This window comes from Sturnira hondurensis, unplaced genomic scaffold, assembly GCF_014824575.4.
Source record: "Sturnira hondurensis isolate 20B ecotype Veracruz unplaced genomic scaffold, ASM1482457v3 Scaffold0023357, whole genome shotgun sequence".
Classification (NCBI taxonomy): Eukaryota; Metazoa; Chordata; class Mammalia; order Chiroptera; family Phyllostomidae; genus Sturnira; species Sturnira hondurensis.
In genome coordinates this window covers 657450-678634 of record NW_028095988.1, presented here as the reverse complement: position 1 = coordinate 678634, position 21185 = coordinate 657450, and the positions used below count along the sequence as shown (strand labels likewise).

Here is a 21185-nt window from a genome sequence, read left to right as displayed (position 1 = left end):
AAAAAAGAATATACAATGGGATAAAAACAGTTTCTTCAAACAATGGTGTTAGGAAAATGGGACAGATGCATGCAAAAAAACTGAAACTACACCACTTTCTTAAACCAGATACAAGAATAAGCTCAAAACAGACTGAAGATTTAAATGTGAGAAATGAAAGTGTAAAACTCCTAGAAGAAACCATCAGCAATAAACTCTCTGATACAATTCTAAGTTAGATTTTTTTTTAAGATTTTATTTATTTATTTATCTTTAGAGGGGAAGGAGACAGAGAGAAACATCAATGTATGGTTGCCTTTCGTGGGTCCCCTGCTGGGAGTTGGCCTGCAGGGAACCTGCCTGCAACCCAGGCATGTGCCCTGACTGGGAATCGAACCGCGATCCTCTGGTTCGCAGGCCCGCACTCAATCCACTGAGCTACGCCAGCCAGGGCTAAGGCAGATTTTTTTAACGTGTCTCTTCAGGCAACAGAATGAAAACAAATACACAAATGGGACTACATCAAACTAAACAGTCTTTGCAAAGAGAAACTATCAACAAAACAAAAACAGAACCAACTAAAGAGGAGAAGATATTCACCAATGGCAGGAGTTAAAATCCAAAATATTTAAGGAACTCATACAACTTAACACCAAAAAGAGAAACAATCTGATTTAAAAGTTGGCAAAGAATCCAAACAGACATTTCTCCAAAGAGGACACACAGATATATGAAAAGATGCTCCATGTCAATACCATCAGAAAAATGCAAATTAAATCTACAATGAGATATCATCTCACACCTGTCAGAATGGCTATCGTCAATAAACCAACAACCAGCATTGGCAAGGACTTGGAGATTGAAAATTGGTATGGCACAATGGAAAACAATATGGAGTAATAGCCAGAAAATTAAAAAAGCAAAACAACCATAAGATCCAGAAAACCCACTTCTGAGTATTTATGCAAAGCAACCCTAAACACTAATTTGAAAATATAAATTAATTCCTATATTCATTGCCACATTACTTAGAATTACCAAGATATGGATGAAACTCAAGTGCCCATCAATAGACAAGAGGATGAAAAGCTGTGGTGTGTATGTATGTGTGTGTATATACACACACACAATACACATATATACACAGTGGAATATTACTTGGCCATAAAAAGAACAAACTCTTACCATTTGCAACAGCACTGATGGACCTAGATGGTTTTATGCAAATAAGTCAGACAAAGCCAATACCATATGATTTCACGCACATGTGGAATCTAATGAACAAACTGAACTAACAAGGAAAACAGACACAGACTCATGAACAGAGATCAGGATGACAGCAAGGGGCAGCAGGGACGTTAGAGATGGAGGGAGCAAGCAAACAGGAAAAAGGGCTCATGGACATGGACAACAGTGTGGTGTTTGGGGGGCCATATAAGGGGAGGGGAGGTATTGGGAAAAATACAGCAAAAATTTTTTTTATTTAAAAAACAGAATAAATGAACTAAGAAAACAGAACAAACTTATAGGCATGGAGAATAAAATGATGGTTGCCAGATGGGAGGGGACTTGGGAGGCTGGATAAAAAGGTGAAGAAGGGATTAAGAAGTACAAATTGGTAGTTAAAAAATAGTCACAGGGCTATAAAGTACAGCACAGGGAATGTAGTCAATAATACTGCAGTAACTGTGTACGATGTCAGGTGAGTTCTAGACCTAACAAGGCGATCACTTCAGAAACTATATAAATGTCTAAACAGTAGCTGTACACCTGAGGGTAATAGAATATTGAATGTGAACTGTAATGAATTTTTTTCATTTTTTAAAGACAATTAAAACAACTTTCTAGGGGAAAATGCATAGAAAATAAAATCCCAAATGTTTTACTGAGGTCAATAATCATACCACTGGTCTGCAGAACTGCTACACAATTTTCTCAATCTTCATTTCCTTATCTGCACCCCAGCAACCCAGGAACCACACGTTAGGAAGCACAACTGTAAAATCCTACTGTAGTCTGAGAGGCATTGCCATAAACTCCTTAATCTAAGATAGTGCTTCCTCCTTTGAGGCAGGGACTTTCTGTAGTTTCATTTACTCACAAATCTTTCTAGATACCTTGCCACCACCCCAGTTTAGAATCTGAGCAAACCATTCTGCTTTCCTGCTGCTCACAGCAATCTTGATTCATCTTTGAGATTCTTACCTCATGTGTAAAAAACTACTCATTTGCTCAAAATAATATAGCAACTCTGAAACTTTGTATCTTCTAACAGTTTCTGTCTCCCTTTGGTTCCAAATTCTTCAATTCCTTTTTTTTAAATCATTGCTTGCAACAAATGTACTTTGTGTCTAGAATTACAAGGGAAACTGTTAAAAGTATCATTGGGCTGCGATAGAAAGACTTTTCCAAAGACTCGGATGCACACAGGCGCTGAAGGACAGTGTTGGCCTTTCCCCTGCCCCTTGTGGTTGGTGCTGGGCCCGGGGTAGTGGGTGGGCTGGCAGGGCTCCTGCACACGTAGTCAGAGCAGGGACCCAGGGGCTGCTGGAGTCCCAGCTCCGGGCCTGGTTGCCAAACCACAACGCCAACCCGCTGCTCCCTCAGAACAAAGGTTCAAGTAGTCATTTGGCTCGACCTGCTCCTGGGCGACTGCTGTGGTTGAAAAGCACTTCTAACAGGGTTCGCAGGGTGGGAAGCAAGCAAATGGGGAGTTCCGGGTCCCGGGAATGGTTTAGGTAACCAACGGCTTCTGCCCTGACACTGCCAACATAAAACGATGTTGGTATTGGAAAGATGAGTAAATAAAAATACCAAGTTCGACCAACATCATTTTTAGTGCGTTGGTAATTGTGTAGAAATCTGCACTTTGTTAAACTGGGAACCGAAGAGTACCTGTCTTTGGTTGCCTCATTAAGGATTTACTAACAATAACAACTAATGAGTTGGTGGGTTTCTAAAACAAGAAAAAGATCTTTTTTTACACATCCTCGAAATTGTAAAGGAGAAAAGCAATGGCAATATAATCTTCAAAAGTTGTCCAATAACTTGGACAACTTTTTCAATCCATGGAAATCAGAAGCTTGTGGGGGGAACCAGCACTTTGAGAAGTACTTAATAATGATAACTGAACAACGCACGATAAAGTTAAATTCTATCAAGATCTGAAAAATTAAAAATGCAAATGAAGAAAAGGCTGGAGATCTATCAAAGAAGTGCAGGAAAAATCAACAAGTCCCAAAGCACCCTTCAGCTGGCTAGTGCTGCGTGCGTCACCCTGCCCTGCCCTGCGAGCCCGGAATCACCGTAGTCCCACCCAGGAAAGGCCGGGGAGATAAACGCCCAGGTGACAGGAGTGACAGTACCGGGCCCTCCGCCCGGGTCGTGCGGGTTTCAGCCCAGCCGGGAATGCAAACACCCGGCTGCTCCCTGCATGCCGCTCAGCACCGAGGTGCTGCGGGTAGCCACGCGGCCGGATGAGACAGACCCGCCCGCTCGCCTTCTGCGACCCTGACCACGGCCCCTACTTCGACGCCCCCCGTCACCTTCTGGGCGCTGGAGCCGCGGATCCTCCCCGCGTGGTCATAGACGTGGCAGCGGATCACCGAGCTGCCCACGTCCAGCCCCAGCACGAAGCCTTCGTCGGAGCGTGGCGAGCTCTGCTCCGGACGCCACTGTTCCGAGAAGGTGGACAGCCCAGGCATCCCGATCCCCTAAGGCTGTCGCCGCAGCAGTCTACCTAACGGGCGCGGTACAGACGCCAGCACCTGAGGGCTGTGAGCGCCCAGCTAGGCCACCGCCCCGCCCGCCCCCTCCCAGAGATCCGGGAGGCGGCCCCACCCAGTTTGCCGCTGGCCCCGCCCCGACGCCGTGACGTCACGGTGCGCTGGGAGATTTTCCAGACGTGGGCTCCGGAGAGGCGGCGGCGTGGGGCTCGCAGCCCCTGGAGGTGAGCTGGAGTTTGGTGGAGCGAGGGCATCTACGCACATGCACACGTCCGGTTTTCCAAAGGCCGACCGGTTTTACCTTTGACCTGGCCCATAATTTTAATGGTCTTCCTCGTAAATGCCCTGAGGCAGTGCCCGCGAGTCCCTTAACCCTAGTTGCGTTTATGAATGTCAAGACAAAGTGACTTGAAGAGAAGTTCAAAAGTGACCCCCAAGATTTCTCTCCCCAGAAAACGTGGTAAAATTTACACATATACTACATAACAGTCAGTACTTGCAAAATGAAATAACGCACCAGTAAGGTCTTCCCAGCCCTCTGATGGGAAGAAGGGACCCCCTACTAAAGCAGCTTCCACCATCAAGCTCCAACCCAATGGCTGCTTTTTCAATAATCTGAAAGCTGCTTTTTAAAATAATATGTATATAACTGATTATGCTATTACAGTTGTCCCATGTTTCCCCTCTTTATTCCCCTCTGCCCTGCACCCCCTTCCCACCCATACGCCCCTCCTTAGTTCTTGTCCATGGGTCATACATATAAGTTCTTTGTCTTCTACATTTCCTACACTATTCTTAACCTCCCCCTGTCTATTTTCTACCAACTATTTATGCTTCTTATTCCCAGTACCTTTTCCCCCACCCTCCCTCCTCCTTCTGCTCCCTGCTGATACCAAAACTGTTTACCCTTCACTGCTTGCCAGAGGGCATGGGCTTACAGGCAAGTAAATGTGGGCAGGAAGAAGGCCTGTGGAAATGTCAAGATTCCCACAGCTCCAGTTCTGAAGGCTGGAACCCAAGGGCCTTCCCATGGGGTGATCCAGCTCCCAGGGAAAGGTCCTGATGTAGGTAGTGGGGAAGTGTTAATGCTTGCTTAGCCACCTTCCCACCACCAGCAGCACTGCAAAGCACCAGTGCCTGAAATAGACTAATGTCCTTCTTTTTGAAAATCACAAAACTGCTATGGATATGTGTTTGGGGTTTTTTTGTTTTTGTGAAAACGTTTAATAGTGCAGGGTGGTGTATTAATTAAATAGTAAAGGATATTCTTTTTTTTTTTTTGACAGGATGTTTATTAGAGTTGGGAACAGTAAACAAGGAAGGACTTAGGACAGAAGAAGCAGTAGCAGGAAGACTAGGCTGGGCTGCTTTGGCTCAATGGGGAGCCAGGGGAAAGGGGCCCTTGGACACAGGTGGAGGGGGTTAGACCCTGAGGAATTGCCACTGCCCACTGCTCCCCTGGTTGCAAGTCTCGTGGGTGGAGAACCTTAGAGTTTAGGAGATGTGTGTCTGTGGGGGAGAAAAGAGGGAAGGGAAAGGCACAGGCATGCTCCCCAGATGGAGAGCATATGGATATTCATTTTTGACCAGATTGTCACATTAACCAACTTGCTTTCAGCCAGTTTTACCAAATGGAGTTATTTGGCCATATTACTTGAATCTTGGAACAGACACCTGGAAGAGTACTTTTTTTTTTCTCTTTATATCTCATACCCGTCCGACAGTACCCATATATTTCAAATAGCTTTAGGATTGTCTTCACCAGTGGTGACCATTTTGTTAAGTCATATACATGTAATCCCCAGCATTGTAATTTGAAATAAATGACTAATGGATTGTGCACAGATAAGAGTCCTCCTGAGAAACAGAAGCAGTAGCATAGGAAGGAAGAGACTGAGATTTATTTTAAGTAATTAGCTCACATGCTTGTGAGGGCTGGCAAGACCCAGGACAAGCTGGAAGGCTACCAATTCAAGTAAGACCTGATATGACAGTCTTGAGTCAGAATTTCTTAGGGCAGCAAACTGGAAATTCAGGCAGGTTTCTGATATTGCTGACGTAAGTATTCTTACTTATCTGGGAAACCTCCATTTTTGCTCATGAGGCTTTCAACTGATTGGGCAAGGCCCAACAACATTATGGAGGGTAATTTGCTTTACTCAATGTTTATTGATTTTAATGTTAATATTGGTTTTTTAAAATACCTCACAGTAACTAGAGTGACGTTTCACCAAATAACTGAGCACCCACACAGTGTTCCCAATTGCCTAGTCAAGTTGACACAGAAAATTAACCATCGCAGTTCCCCTTTCACAACAGAAAAAGGCTGTTTTATATTCTCTTGTTTTTAATGTTTAGCCTCTTTTCGTTTAAGTGATTATTTGGGGGCTTCTAGAACCCTGACACTTCCTTTGTGATCATGTATATAAATTATTGACCCAAGAAAGAAATATTCCTAGTGGTTAATTGGGCCCAAATTCATAGCCAGAGTTTAGCAGCCACTGTTTACCGAGGCCTCTCACACACACTGCACTTCAGAGGAAAGTGGCAGAATGAGCTGCCAGCCTCCTGCTCTGAGGCTGACTCATCCTGCCGTGTGAGTTAGCTCTCATAAAGAAGCTCCTGGTATTGTAATTTGACCAACAGGACTGAGACCTCCTCATCGAATTGGAGCTGCACAGCTCTGTCTTTAATGACCAATCAACTGTTTGATAATAACAAATCAGAACAGTGCAATTTGGGCCAATCAGACTGTGCAGATTTGGAGTCCTCATGTGCCAGAAATTGGCAGGAATTTTTTGTCCGTGTAAGTCAGCCTTCCCTTTGCCTGGTAGAGCATCCTCTCAGTTTCTCCCAATAGCCGTTTATCTGGTCTGTGTTACAAACTTTCCCTTGAGCTGTTTCACTCAAATGAAGCTTCTCCCTTCACCACCCCCCAGACTGGGGGCTCCTGGTGGCAATGGATTGGTGGCAGCGAACTTATGATTACAAAATTCAAGTCAAGTGTGTTGAATAGTATCAAAGAATCATAGAATGTGAAAACAAGGACCTTAGCAACCACTTAGTTCGGTGTTTTTTAAATGTTTCCAATCTTGAACAATTTTGAGACCTTGATAATGCTATCTTCCTGAGAAGATGTTCATATGCACAAAATTTAGCATGTATTTTCAGGTGTGGGGTATGGGATAAACTAAACTCAAAGATCTCAGATTTAAAACCCAGAGCTGATTTCCCTAACCTAGACAGACAGTTGTCTGAGAGATGGCTAGAGAAGCAAAGGTTACTGTGTTTCTTCCATGTTCACTGCTATGTACTCTGCAGTCTCACCCTGCTCTGCTCTCAGAGAAGAGAGCATGGGGGCCACACGGCACAAGGCTCAGAAACTCTGAAGGTCCTGTTGCTAGTGGATCTGTCCGTTGTTCCTGACTCAGAGGACACTGCCACTCTGAGCTCCATCGCCTGGTGGCCTGGGTTCTATCTGGCTTGGCTGCTGCTTCTCCTGATTCCACGCTTGGCCGCAGGGAAGGCCACTGAGGCTGCTCTCCCAGGCTCTTTCCCTCCCACTCTCACTCCCGCCACTTACTCCTCATACAGCAGGCCCAGGGCCACGACTCAGTTGCCAGCCTCCCACCTTCTGAAGAAATGTGGGTGCAGTCCCTCGGGCTAGATCAAAAAGTATGTGAGGGCCACCATTCCCTTCACATCCTAAGGGGAAATGAATGGTGCTTCAAGCCTAAGTCCAGGGACCTTGATGTCTTCTTACCTCCAAAAATACAGGTCATTGGTCCTCCCACCTACAGTGACCACTGCCCTGGTTTGCCCTGAGGGGTTTTTTTGAAGCACCGGACTTTTGGTGCTCAAACCAGATCATTCATCCTCACTACTTATGGACTCTTGGGGAACACAGGTGATTTCTTTGGGGACATTGGCTATATCATATTTAGATGTCAGCCATTCTTTTAGACAGTGAGCTCCTTGATGACAGAGATGGGGCCTCAGTATTCTTTTTTCCTCCCAGACACATAAAGTAGCTGCTCAATGGCTACTCTGAATGAACAAGTACATGAATATGTATCGGACTCACCTTCTGCCTGACTTGGCCACAAGACACGGAGAGGACATTGAGCCCTTCCTATCCTTGCACTAATCGGGGCTCAGCCTATGACCACGAAGGCAGGCCTTCCAGGGTGTGAGAGAGGGTGGTGGTGTGCTGGCTGCACTAAGTCTGGAATGGGCAAAACCAGAACTGACCCCTGGACCCCCACGTGCACACCATGCCGTCTCCTTTCTCTTAGCTGGTGTTTATGAGTCCAGCGTAGTTTGGATTGGGCTCCGGCCTCAGCTTCCTAATCTTACCTCCACTCCTGACTGTGTCTTGAGCTCTAGCCTGAACTGTGGGACAGAGGTGGACATATCGTGAAGTTCCTGAAGCTTATGCTGCATTGGGGCCAGCTAAAGCCCTGAGAAGAGCCGTGGCAAACTCAGAACCCTGTGCTTTAGAGCATTTGGGAAAGCGAATTGTTTTTTATCTTTTTTCTTAAAGTGGGTCCCCCAAATTGCACAAGCTTCACATCTCATAGAAGCACAATCTTCCCCACCTGCGTGTAGTCCTCAGAATTCCTTCTTTCATGAGGCCTGCACTCCCTCGTGTGGTGGTCCAGAATGCTGCCATGCACCCACTCAGTACCACCCACTCCAACTCACCACTCTGAACCCCTGAATTCTGACATGGGCTGGGATCGGGTCTGGCCTCCCTACACAACTCCGAGCAAGTTATGGCTTAAAAGCACTGTCTTCCCCCCTTGCCCCAGCTTGAGAACCAGCTCCTGCCCATCCCCTGCCTCTGTTCCATCGAGGTCCTTGTCTGCACTTGTCATTGGGCTCATTCACTCCCCAAAGCAGTCAAACTAGAAGGAATGAGAACCAAGAACTTCAACTTCTCAGACCTGATGTCCATCAAAGTCTGAAAATAAAAGAGGACTTTGAGTCAGACCAAAAGCAAGGGGAGGATTGGAACTGAAAGATAGAATAACTATATGACAAAACCCAGACTAGAAGAAGTTACTTTATAACTCAAACAAATAAACAAAAACTTAGTTGCATTCTTCCTAGCAAATAAAGCATAAAGAGAAAGGAGGAAGTTATTTAACTGTGGTGCCAGTCACAGCAATATGTACAGTCCTATGTGTTCTCTCACTTTATCCTGCCCAGGGCCCATTGAGGGTTCCTTTGTTGTCACAGAAGGAATAACAGCTCCTCAAGGTTGCCATAGCTAGTACACAGTGAAAGCGGGCATCTTCCCCTCTACATCGATTTTCCAGAACTCCTGAAACATCAGCTTTGTCCTGCCACTTGACAACTCTGGACAGGCCCACAGCGTGGCTGCCAGCCCTAGCAAAGAGTGACTGAGTAGGTACGTGGCCTGTCTGGACATTGAGGGGGCCTTCCCAGACATGGTGCTCTCTTCCTGGCTGAGCTTCTGGGAGCCTTAGAAAGGGTTACCATCTAATCGAAGGGAAACCAGAGTCACACCTGCTACACCTGCCCAGGTACCTGCCTATCTCCATGCTCTTAAAAGGCATCCAATAGTGTTAGAAAACAAGCAGGCTCATTCCTCCAGCTCTTAAATTCACCCCTCCTAAAGGGTATTAAGTAACAGGAAACCCTTTCATTGACTCACTTACCTGCAAACGTAGTGGGAGGGAAAGCAGCCATGAAATGCACGGGGTTGTGAACCTGCCTGTTATGTTTATACATACCAAGGGGCTGAACAGTTCTGACGAGAGGTTGTTGCGTAAAGGAAGCATTCTGCTTCCCTTTCTCGTCTCAATCCTCCTGTTTCACTCATGGTCACTTGCAAATGAGTTAGTTCTGGGAATTGAGAGTTAAACCATGTTAGAGAATGGCTGAAAACATTTTTTAATTCATGGATGTAAATTAAACTTTGTTTTGGGATGACAATTTTAGAGTTGTTGCATAAGGCAATTAAAACTCCAAAGTAAAGAATGGCACTGCAGCCCTGACTGATGTGGCTCAGTGGGTTGAGCATCATCCTGCAAAATGAAAGGTCACCTTTTCCATTTCCAGTCAGGGCCCAGCACCCCCGTGCCCCGCCCCCAGCCACCCATTGGTCAGGCTCAACAGTTGGTCAGTCAGGGGGATGTGTGACAGGCAAGGAATCAATGTTTCTCACATCTGTGTTTTTCTCCCTCCCTTCCCCCCTCTCTAAAAATAAATAAAATCTTAAAAAAATTTAAAACAGTGGTACTGTAGAGGAAAATGTGGAAAATAAACCATTAATACTAAGTGTTCAGTAATAAAGATTTCTACCTCAGTTTTTTGGCTAAGAATAAGGCAAAATAAAGAAACCTCCCCACCCATTTCTTAGCCTCTTTTGGCATTATTTTCTCCCAAAGTACCACAGGATTCTTGGGGGGGGTTTGTTTTTTGTTTTTTAGTTTTTGTTTTTGACGTCAGGTTTACTGAGATATATACTCTATGAATTTTGACAAAGGTTTTCAGCCATGTAAACACCATGCCTGCCAAGATAGAAAATATTTCCATCACCCAGTACTCTGAATACTTTACTGTGAGCATAAGGTGATGTCATCTGCATATTTAACTCAGAATTCTTGAATTTAGCAGCTTGATTTCAGTCATTTTAAGTGCAGCCCATTCCCAAAGAAGTTGCAGGTTCCAGACAGACTTTAAATGAATTCAACCCTTAGGACACATGGGCCACATGGGCAGACCTTGAGGTTTTCACCAGACAACACACTTATGCAGAGCTAAGCATAATGACTGTTCTTTTTTTTTTTAAAGATTTTATTTATTTATTTATCTTTAGAGGGGAAGGAGAGAGGGAGAGAAACATCAATATTTGGTTGCCTTTCGTGCGTTCCCTGCTGGGAGATGGCCTGCAGGGAACTGGCCTGCAACCCAGGCATGTGCCCTGACTGGGAATCGAACCGCGATCCTCTGGTTCGCAGGCTTGTGCTCAATCCACTGAGCATAATGACTGTTCTTGATTCATTTATATGACCTGAATAAACTCAAACTACTTGATATGATTGTTAGCAAGGAGCACATTTAGCAGGCATGTTTACATTTCATCCTGGCAGGGGAGGAAAAGCCCTGTTTCAAAATATAGTTACTTTAGGCTGTTTCACAAATTGTAGCTCTAGATTATTATGCTTTCATACTATAAAGCCAGTGAAACATAGAATAAAATCTAATTAATTCAGAACACAAGGCAAAGAAAGTAGAAATACAGAATCATAAAAAATAAACACTAATTTTAAATTAACTGAAAAAGAACCAGAGCCGATTCTCATCATTCACGCTTCTGTGGCGTTAATTCGACACTGAGGCAGCAAACGCCCAACTCTCCCCTCGGAGGAAACTCGGGCACAGGCTCCCGCTGCCTCTGGTCGCGGTTTTGCCAACTGATCAGCACACAAGCTTGTCTTATGTGTATTCCTGTGTGAAGACAGCTTATTTACTACACATACAGGGTGGGGGGAAAGTAGGTTTATAGTTGTTCATATGAGAAATAATATGATAATTAATAAATAATAATAAAGTTTTCCATGTACTTATGGCTATAAGCCTACTTTTGCCCCAACCTGTATATTGATGATTCACTAACATTGAACTTAACCGCCAGCAGCATTATAATTTAAGACTGAATGAGGCTTATCTAATGCACATAGTCTCTCTGTAGGGTACATCACAACCTTCTTATGCTGAGGAACACGACAGAGCTTTTCAGGACTGTGCTTGGGAGCCATTTTAAACCCCAAATCGCCAACGAAAAGCACAAACATGGAAACGGTGGCACTCAGAAGACAGTAGGAAGAACATCTGTTTAGAGTAGAAGACTCGAAGCGAGAAGGCAGAACGTCATCCATCTCCTGTGAGCTTAGCTGGAAATGTGCACGCTCTGTCTCTTTGTCTCTCTTTTCAGTCTCTCTGTACCTATATTTAGCAACTTGCTTATCAGTTTGTGTGCTCAGCATTGCTTTTCTTATCTTATTCCAGTTCTGTCCTTTTAGGTCTATTTCCTTTTTCTTAGATTATATTAGTCAGTATCTCTTTCAGTGAGGGTGTTGGAATGGCAAACTTTCTTAGTTTTTAAATATCCAAAAATATCTTTATTATACCCGAACCTTCAAAAGGTAGTTCACCTTGGTAGAGAACACCAGTTTGACAGTGATTTTCTTTATTCTGTTGTTCCATTGGCTTCTGGCTGTTGTTACTAGCAAGAAGTCTGCTGCCAGTATGGTCCTCATTCTTTTATATTCTGTCTTTTCTCTCTGGTGGCTTTTAAATTTTCTGTTCAAATTCAATGTTCTGGTTTTTGTAGTTGCAGTCCTGTTTTTAATTTATCTACCAGAGACATTCTGCTTGTGATTTTTTAGACTGAAGACTTGGATCTTCTGTTCTGAAAAATGTTCCGCTTTGTACATGTTGCCTCTTCCCATTGTTCATATTCTCTTCATAGGGAACCCCTATTAGATATTTGACTTTGAAAAATATTTTGACACAGTTTCAGACTTACAGAAGAGTTTCAAGATAGCACCAAGAATTCCATATACCCTCTGCACAGATTTTCCAAATGTTAACATTTTACCACATTTAGCGTATCCTTTTTATCTATTTACTCATTCTTTTGTCTTTCTCATAAAATTTGTGTAATGGGTCTCAAAATTCAGTGGCAGATTCTTGGTCAACTTGTTTCCATTAAAAAGTACTGATTTTAAAAACTAATAACTTAAAAACTGCCCCACAGAAAAAAATAAGTAGTCCAGAAAGCATTCTCCTTTCCTTCTGGAGGTTTTATGATGCATTGTAATCATTAACCAGTCTTTTACTATTAAACTTAAATGGCCAATCGAGACAAACAGTTCTGAGACCTTTATTCCACTACTGATTAAGACTGGGGTGATAAGTATTGGGGATGGTGTTCATTTAGCCTTCTGAGCTTTCTGGGCACACTTGTGACTTTGCCAGCACTAGCTGCCTTGTTGTCCACTGCTTTGATGACACCCACAGCAATGGTCTTGTCTCATAGCAGGAACAGCAAAGTGACCCAGAGGAGGACAGTCAGAGAAGCTCTCAACACACACATATGGGCCAGTAACCATGTCAACGATGGCAGCATCACCACATTTTAAAAACTCTGGGCCATCTTCCAGCTTTCTCCCAGAATGATGATCAGTCTTTTCCTTCAGCAGACTTGCAAACAATGTGAGTTGTGTAGACAGTCCCACGCAGGCACATATCCAACACGGATTTGGCCTGGATGGTTCAGGATAATCACCTGAGCCATGAAGGATAATCACCCACTGCCTCTGTTGGCGGGTCATTTTTGCTGTCACCTGCCACATTGCCGTGATGAGCATCTTTCACAGAGAGACACTGTGGACATTGAAGCCCACATTGTTTCCAGATAGAGCTTCACTCAACGCTTCATGGTAACAGACTTTAACAATGTCCGTCCTAGACTTGAGAACACCAGTCTCCACTGGGCCCACAGGGACAGTACCCAAACCACAAATTTCGTAGACGCCCTGGAGGGGCAAATGCAGGGGCTTGTCGGTTGGATGAGTTGGTGGCGTGATTCGGTCCAGGGCTTCAAGTAGTACTGGCACTGCCATCTGTATGGGTGACTTTCCACCCCTTGAGCCAAGGCGTGTTAGCACTCGGCTCCAGCGTGCTGTCGCCATTCCAACCAGACACTGACACAAATGCTACTGCGTCAGGGTTGTAGCCAATTTTCTTAATGTGGGCATTGACTTCTTTAACAATTTCCTCACATCTCTACTGGCTGTAGGGCAGCTCAGTGAAATCATTTTAATACCAACGATCAGTTGTTGCACACCCAGTGTATAAGCTCACGGGTCTGCCCTTTCTTGGAGATATGGATTCAGATTTACCAACACCAGCATCAACAGTGAGGACAGCACAGTTGGCCTGAGGTGTGCCTGTTTTTGATGAAGTCTCTATGTCCTAGGGCATCGGTGGGGGTCACATAATCCTTGCTGGTCTCACTATTGATGGTGATACCATACTCACATTCAGCTTTCGGTTTACCCAAGACCCAGGCGTAATTGAAAGAGCCCTTCCCCCATCTCAGCAACCTCCTTCTCAATTTTTTGGATGGTTCTTTTGTCGGTCCGTCTACATTTGCATATCAGATGGCCAGCTGTGGTAGATTTGCTGGAACCTACATGTCTGATGGTAACAATGTTGGTATGAGTATTTTCTTTCTTCATTTTTGCTTAGATTTAGTGATGGTTCTCAGGACACCTGATACAAAAATTTTTTTTACCCATGGTACTCTTTTCTGAGGTATTTAAAAGTAAGTTGCAGGCATAATGCCCATTTGCTCCTTAATACTTGAATCAGAATTTTCTAAAACGGAGTATATCCTCTTACATAATTGTCACACCTTACTATTACCTAATCTAGGGAATCTTATCCAAATTTCAACAATTGTCCCTGTAGTATTACTTACAGAAAAAGAAAATCCCTGATTGTGTGTTGCATTCAGTTGTCGTGTTTTTTTAGTTTCCTTTTATCTGGGATCATTACTCAATCTTTGTCTTTGGTGACATTGATATTTTGAGGAGGAGAAGCCAGTTTTGCAGGATGGCCTTCATTTTGTGTTTGTCTGATGTTTTCTCGTGCTTAGATTCAGTTATGTGTTTTGGCCAGGATAGCACAAAAGTAATGGTGTGCTCTTTTCAGTAGGGCTGCAACTAGGATAAGATAAAGGAGGTATCTTGTGCACAAAATGTAAGGTGATATTTATTCTCAGCTTCACAAAAATGCACGACGGTTAACCCTACATGCCTACCTTGCTTCACTCTGGCCCCAACCTTGCTCTCCAGTACCTCCTATAGGAGATAGGTGGTATCTGTTGGCCCCGTGTGGTGTCTGTTGGTCCCTTGGTTAAGGTGGGGTCTGCCAGAGTTCTTCATTGTGCACTTATTATAATTCCTTCCATAATGAATAAGTATCTTATAAGGGGATAATGGAGACTATGTGAGTATCTTATTACTCTTCAAACTTTCACCCAATAATTTCAGTATCCATTGATGATTCTTATCTTAATCAGTTATTAAGATGACTAACAAATAATGATTTGTTTTCATTCCATCATTCTTTCTACCTTTATTGGTTGCTGTTCTATGGTAAGGAAGAATTTCTGGTTTTCCCATTTATAAAAAATGTAGATTTATAGATTCTCTTTCTTTTTTATTGTTGTTCAATTACAGTTGTTCCCATTTTTCTCCATTACTCTCCCATGCCCTGCCCACCCCTCATCTCCCATATTTAATCATCCCCCCACATTGTCCTTGTCCATGTGTCCTTTATACGTGTTCCTTGATAACCCTTTTCCTATTTTCCCCCATTGCCTCCTCCCCCAGCCCCTCTGGTTACTGTTAGTTTGTTCTTTATTTCCATGTTTCTGGTTCTATTTTGCTTGCTTGTTTGTTTTGTTGACTAGGTTCCACTAATAGGTGGGCTTATATAGTATTTGTCTCTCACTGCTGGTCTTATTTCACTTAGCATAATGCTCTCCAGTCCCATCCACACTTTCATGAAGGGTAGAAGTTCCTTCTTTCTTTCTGCTGCATAGTACTCCATTTTGTAAGTGTACCACCATTTTTTGACCCACTCATTTATTGATAGGCACTTAGGCTATTTCCAGCACTTGGCTATTAAAAATAAAGCTGTGAATATTGGGGTGCATCAGTTCTTTTAGTGTTTTAGGATTCTTAGGGTATAATCCAAGCAGTAGAATGGCCAGGTCAAAAGGAAGTTCCATCTTTAGTTTTTTGATGAAATTCCATACTGTTTTCCACAGTGGCTGCACCACCATGCATTCCCACCAACAGTGCACTAGGGTTCTGTTTTATCCACATCCTCTCCATCACTTGTTGTTTGTTGACTTGTTTATGATGGCCATTCTGACTGGTGTGAAGTGGTATCTCATTGTGGTTTCAATTTGCATCTCTTTGATGGCTAGTGATCCTGAGCATCCTTTCACATGTCTCTGGGCCCTCCGTATGTCCTCTTTAAAGAAGTGTCTGTTCAGGTCCTTTGTCCTGTGCTGTTTGTGATCCTGGAGTGGAGTCATATGAGTTCTTTATATATTTTGGAGATCAAACCCATGTCTGAGGTATCATTTGCAACTATATTTTCCTATATGGTTGGGTCTCTTTTCATTTTGCTAATATTTTCTTTAGCCATGCAGAAGCTTTTTAATTTGACGAAGTCCCATTTGTTTATTTTTTCCTTTATGTCCCTTGCTCTAGGGGACAAATTGGTGAAAATACTGCTGCATTGAATATCTGAGATTTCTCTGCCTATGTTTTCCTGTAGAACTTTTATGGTGTCATGACTTATGTTTAAGTCTCTTACCCACCTTGAGTTTATTTTTGTGTATGGTGTAAGTTGGTGGTCAAGTTTTATGGTTTTGCATGTAGTTGTCCAGATCTCACAATACTATTAGTTGAACAGGCTATTTTGACTCCATTTGTGCTTCTGCCCCCTTTGTTGAGTATTAATGGACCTTAGAGACTTAGATTTATCTCTGGGATCTGTATTTTGTTTCATTGATCTATGTATCTGTTCTTATGCTAGTACCAGACTGTTTTGATTACTGAGGCTTTATAATATAGTTTGATATCACGTATTGTGATCTCTCCTACTTTGTTCTTCTTTCTCAAAATAGCTGCAGCTATTTGGGGTCGTTTATGGTTCCATATACATTTTTGAAATGCTCGTTCTATATCTGTGAAGTATGTCATTGGTATTTTGATGGGGATTGCATTGAATTTATAGATTGCTTTGGGTAATATGGACATTTTGATGATGTTAATTTTCCAATCCATGAACACGGTATATGCTTTCATTTATTTGTGTCTTCCTTAATTTCTTTCTTTAGTGTTCTGTAGTTTTCTGACCTCTTTATTTCCTTTTTTTTAAAGATTTTATTTATTTATCTCTAGGGGGGAAGGGAAGGGAAGGAGAGAAGGAGAGAAATATCAATGTATGGTTGCCTCTCATGAGTCCCCTACTGGGAACTAGCCTGCAACCCAGGCATGTGCCCTGACTGAGAATCGAACCGCGATCGTGTGGTTCGCAGGCCCGCGCTCAATCCACCGAGCTACACCAGCCAGGGCCTCTTTATTTCTTTTATATCACTTACAGCTTTATTGTTTAGGGTTTTTTGTGTGTTTACCATGTGCTTTGTGTATACCAAGCTATGGTTATAGCAGCCTATTTTACATCAATGGCTACTTAAGTTTGAACACAGTCTAAATTCACTACAATTTTGATCACTCCCCCCCACATTTACATTTTTGTCATTATTTTTTACTTCTTTTGTGTTTGTGTGTATTCCTTAATTTATTGTTGTAATTTCACATTATCTTCCAACTTAAAAAAAACCCTTTGTATTGGCTTTATTATTATTTGATCATCTGCACTTTTTATGTGTTTGCCTTTGTCAGGGAGATTTCTCTCACTACTGTATTTAATTTATCCTTTTGCTAAGTTCTTTTTTACTTAAAGAAACCCCTTTAACACTTCTTGTAAAACCGGTTTGGTGGTGGTGAACTTCTTTAGCTTTCTCTTGTCTGGGTAACTCTATCTGTCCTTCAATTCTAAATGATAGCTTTGCTGGGCAAAGTAATCTTGGCTTTAGGTTCTTGTTTTCCATCACTTTGAATGTTTTTTGCCAATCCCCTCTGGCCTGCAAAGTTTCTGTTGAGAAATCAGCTGAGTCTTATAGGAGCCTCTTTGGATATAACTAACTGCTTTCACTTGCTACTTTTAAGATTCTCTCTTTGTCTTCAACTTTTGGCATTTTATGATGTGTCTTGGTGTACACCTCTTTGCATTCATCTTGTTTGGGACTCTCTATGCTTCCTGTACTTGTATGTCTATTTCCTTAGTCAGTTTAGAAAAGTTTTTTTCATTATTCCTTCAAAAAGGTTTCCAGTTTCTTGCTCTCTCTATCTCCCTTCTGGTGTCCCTGTGGTGATCACATTGGTGTGCTTGATGTGTTTGTAGAGGTCCCATTAACTACTCTCATTTTTTTAATTCTTTTTTCTTTTTGCTATTCTGATTGTGTTTTATTCTAACTTGCCTTTGAGGTTTCTTATTCTATTCTCTGCTTTTATCAGCTGCTCTTTCCCTCAATGTATTCTTCATTTTGTTTATTGTATTCTGCAGTTCTGACTGGTTCTTTTTTGTTTTATATCTATTTTTATGTTTTCTAGCTCTTTGTTAAAGTACTCCCTGAGTTCATTGCTGTTTCTCCCAAGTTCAGTGAACATCCTTATAACCAACACTTTGCACTCTGAATCAGGTAGATTGCTTGTCTTTATTTTATGTAGTTCTTTTCTGTAGTTTTGTCCTGTTTTTTCATTTAGAACATGTTTCCTTGTTTCTTCATTTTGGTTACTTCCATGTGTTTACATCTAGGCTTTAGGTAGATCTGCTATGTCTGCCAGTCTTGACAAAGAAGACTTGTGCAGAAGGTGTCCTATGATACCCAGTGGCACATTCTCCCCTCCACCTGAGATGAGTTCTCCAGGGGTATCCCCTTGTATGAGATGTGTGCGCCCTCCTCTTGTAGTTGGCAGATCAACTACACATCAGCAGGTGTGTTGATTATAGTTGGCATGTCAGTGGGTGGGGATTGACCCTCAGGTTAACTGGCTGTGAGGTCTGGCCATGACTAGAGTAGATGAGCTGTTCTACAGGGGCTGAACCCACACAGCAGGATGTGTCTGGTGCCAGCTGTGTGTATCCTTTGGGTGTTGTTTACGGAACTGCTTGGGTTGTTCTCTGGTGTGGTCTGAAGGTGGCCCTGGATGTGTTGGCTCTGGAGCCAGTTGGGTAGAGTGCTGGTGCCAGCCAACGCCAGCTGCTGCTTGTACCCAGCTTGGAGTCAGCTGGCAGCAGCTGCAGAGTGATGTGAACATGGTTGCTGCTTTTGCTGGGCTTGGAGGTGCCTGTGAGAGATTTATTACACTGCAATCTGAAGCCAGCTACTACTTGTGCCAGCCTTGTGGTTGCTTAATTGAAGCTATGTTCCAGGACAAGATTGGCTACTGCTTGTATTGGGCTTAGAGACACCTACTGGCAGTTACAATGCAAGTTGAGGCCACTTGCCACTTGTGCTGGGCTTGGGGTCACTTAGCAAGATCTACAAGGCATACCACTGCACCACTGCTTGTTTGGGGTATGTGGACCCTTGAGAGATATTGGGAAATTCTGCAGCATAAGCCAAAGCAGGCTACTCCTGTGGAAGAGCAGCTGGAAGAAGCTCTGGCCAAGTGAACAAGTTGGCTGTGGCAGGGTCTCAGGTGACCACCAGGACATGGAAAATGGTGTCATCAAGGTTAATGGAGATCTCAGATTTTGTGCCCTCTTCTGTCAAATCTGCTGGTTTGGAGGGGAATTCACAAAGGAACGATGGCACCTACCAGCACTTCTGTCTTTGGAGAGAGTTGCCCCAACCCCTACCAGGAAGTTAGTCAATCCAGTTCCTCCCCACATGTCTTCGGCTTTTTTCAAGCTGCAGCTCTTGCACTGGAACCTACAATGAGTGAGCTTGTGAACAAGTGAGTCTATGTGCACTCCATTTAAGAGCAGTGCCTCAGTCACTAACAGACTTTTGTCTCTCTGGATCAAAGTCACCACTTGGTTTCACAGCACTCTTGCTCTGGGCTGGGGAGCCCGGTGTGGCGCTGGGAGCCCTTGCTCCTCCAGGGGGTACCACTTCAGCTGAGATATCCTTCCTGATACTTCTTTAAAAGATTTTATTTATTTTATTTTTAGAGTGAATGGAAGAGAAGGAGAAAGAGAGATATCAATCTGGTTGCCAGTCATGCACCCTCTACTGGGGACCTGGTCTGCATCCCAGGCATGTGGCCTGACTGGGAAGCGAAGTGGCGACCCTTTGGTTCACAGGCCAGCATTCAGTCCACTGAGCCACACCAGCCAGGGTTCCCTCCTGATTCTTGATTGCCACACTAAGGGTGTGGAACTTGCCCATTCCACGTCTTCACCCCTCCTACCAGTCTTGTAGTGGCATCTTCTTTATGTTCTTATTTACAGGAATTCTGTTAAGCTAGTGTTCAGGTGGTTCTCAATGATGGTTGTTCCATAGTTTATTTGTAATTTTGATGTGCGAGGAGGTGAGTCTGACAGTATTTACCCACTCTGCATCTTGACCTGAAGCCCTATTATTAGTATTACTGTCCGTTATGCTCACCTTTCAATGTCTTTTCTTTGTTTTACCTATTTGACTATTTTAAACAGTTATTTAAAGTCTCCTTTAATTTGCTCTATTTTCTCTACCATTTGTAGTTGCTTATATAGTCCTTCATTGTCACAGTGGTACATTTCCTTCTGTGGTTATTAATCTTGTAAATTGTGAAATGATATTTTGCAAGCTTCTTTTCCATGGAAATTCTGCAAGCTGTGGGCTATGGAAACACCCATATAGATCAGTTTCAAGTTTGCTTGTAAGGCCTAAAAGATTTTACTGGCTTCATATGCATTTCGATGCTAATTTCTCAGGTTGAGGTTTCCACCATATGTGAATATTGTGCATTTGAATCCTGTTTGTGCTTATTGGTGGGTTGCATAGTGTCAAGCAGTCAAGGACTCCCTAAGCAGCAGTGACTACTTTACCTGCTAGGTCAGTCTGCCACACTTCCATATATGCAACCACTATGGAGACAAATCCACACGGATTTAGGCACTGCAAGCAGCATTAGCTTCATGTATAATTGATTCTTTTTACCCCCAAGGCCCAGGTAGATGCTCTGCATATGGTGGGTCTGTGTCCCAGCTGATTAACTCAGAATTTAAGAAATCCTCAATCTTTTCAGGGGGCAGATGTGTCTGACTTTTTCCCCTGAGGACATTATCATTATTACCTTTATCAGGAAACAATTCTTCCCTCAACCCATGGGGAGATGACATCTCTTGTTTCCAGGGCTGTCTGCTGTACAAGTTATCCTTAAATAGATAGTTTAGGACAAAAATCGTCATATGCAGAAATGCCTTAGAGAATTATCTCCTAACACAAAGGTCTTAGTTTTGGGGTTTTTTTATCCATAGCAACAGCTTATAGCTTGAACTTTTAAGTAGCTTGAGGTTTGCCTTTCTTGGTTTGAAACATGGCAGTGTATCCAATAGTTTTTGGTTTCTGTTGTTAAGCATTAACCAGCATTTCTATTTATTTGCTAGGAATGAAGATGGTGGTGGACAAAGATTCTGGATCAGTTTTGTCCTCCTTATATACCAAGTGTCAGTTATTAGGCATTGATATCTTTGCTTAAGTGGTTTGAGTATACAGCCCAATGATAATGACACTGTTTACCAGTGCCTACTTAATATCACCAAGGCTGGACTCTTGCCCTAAGTGTCTCACCTGAATATAATGAT

At 43.0% G+C, this 21185-nt stretch overlaps 1 protein-coding gene and 1 pseudogene across 2 annotated transcripts in view; both read right to left on the bottom strand.

The window, feature by feature from the left end:
• Positions 1 to 3781, bottom strand: part of GK5 (glycerol kinase 5) — a 94799-nt gene extending 91018 nt beyond the window's left edge. For both annotated transcript variants that reach the window (XM_037037479.1, XM_037037480.1), the window contains exon 1: positions 3525 to 3781. In XM_037037479.1, coding sequence (XP_036893374.1) covers positions 3525 to 3683 — 159 coding nt within the window. In that variant the 5' untranslated portion in view covers positions 3684 to 3781. The remainder of the gene's footprint in view (positions 1 to 3524) is intronic.
• An 8889-nt stretch (positions 3782 to 12670) lies between these two features.
• On the bottom strand, positions 12671 to 13981 carry LOC118980846 (elongation factor 1-alpha 1-like; annotated as a pseudogene).
• Positions 13982 to 21185: the final 7204 nt, after the last annotated feature.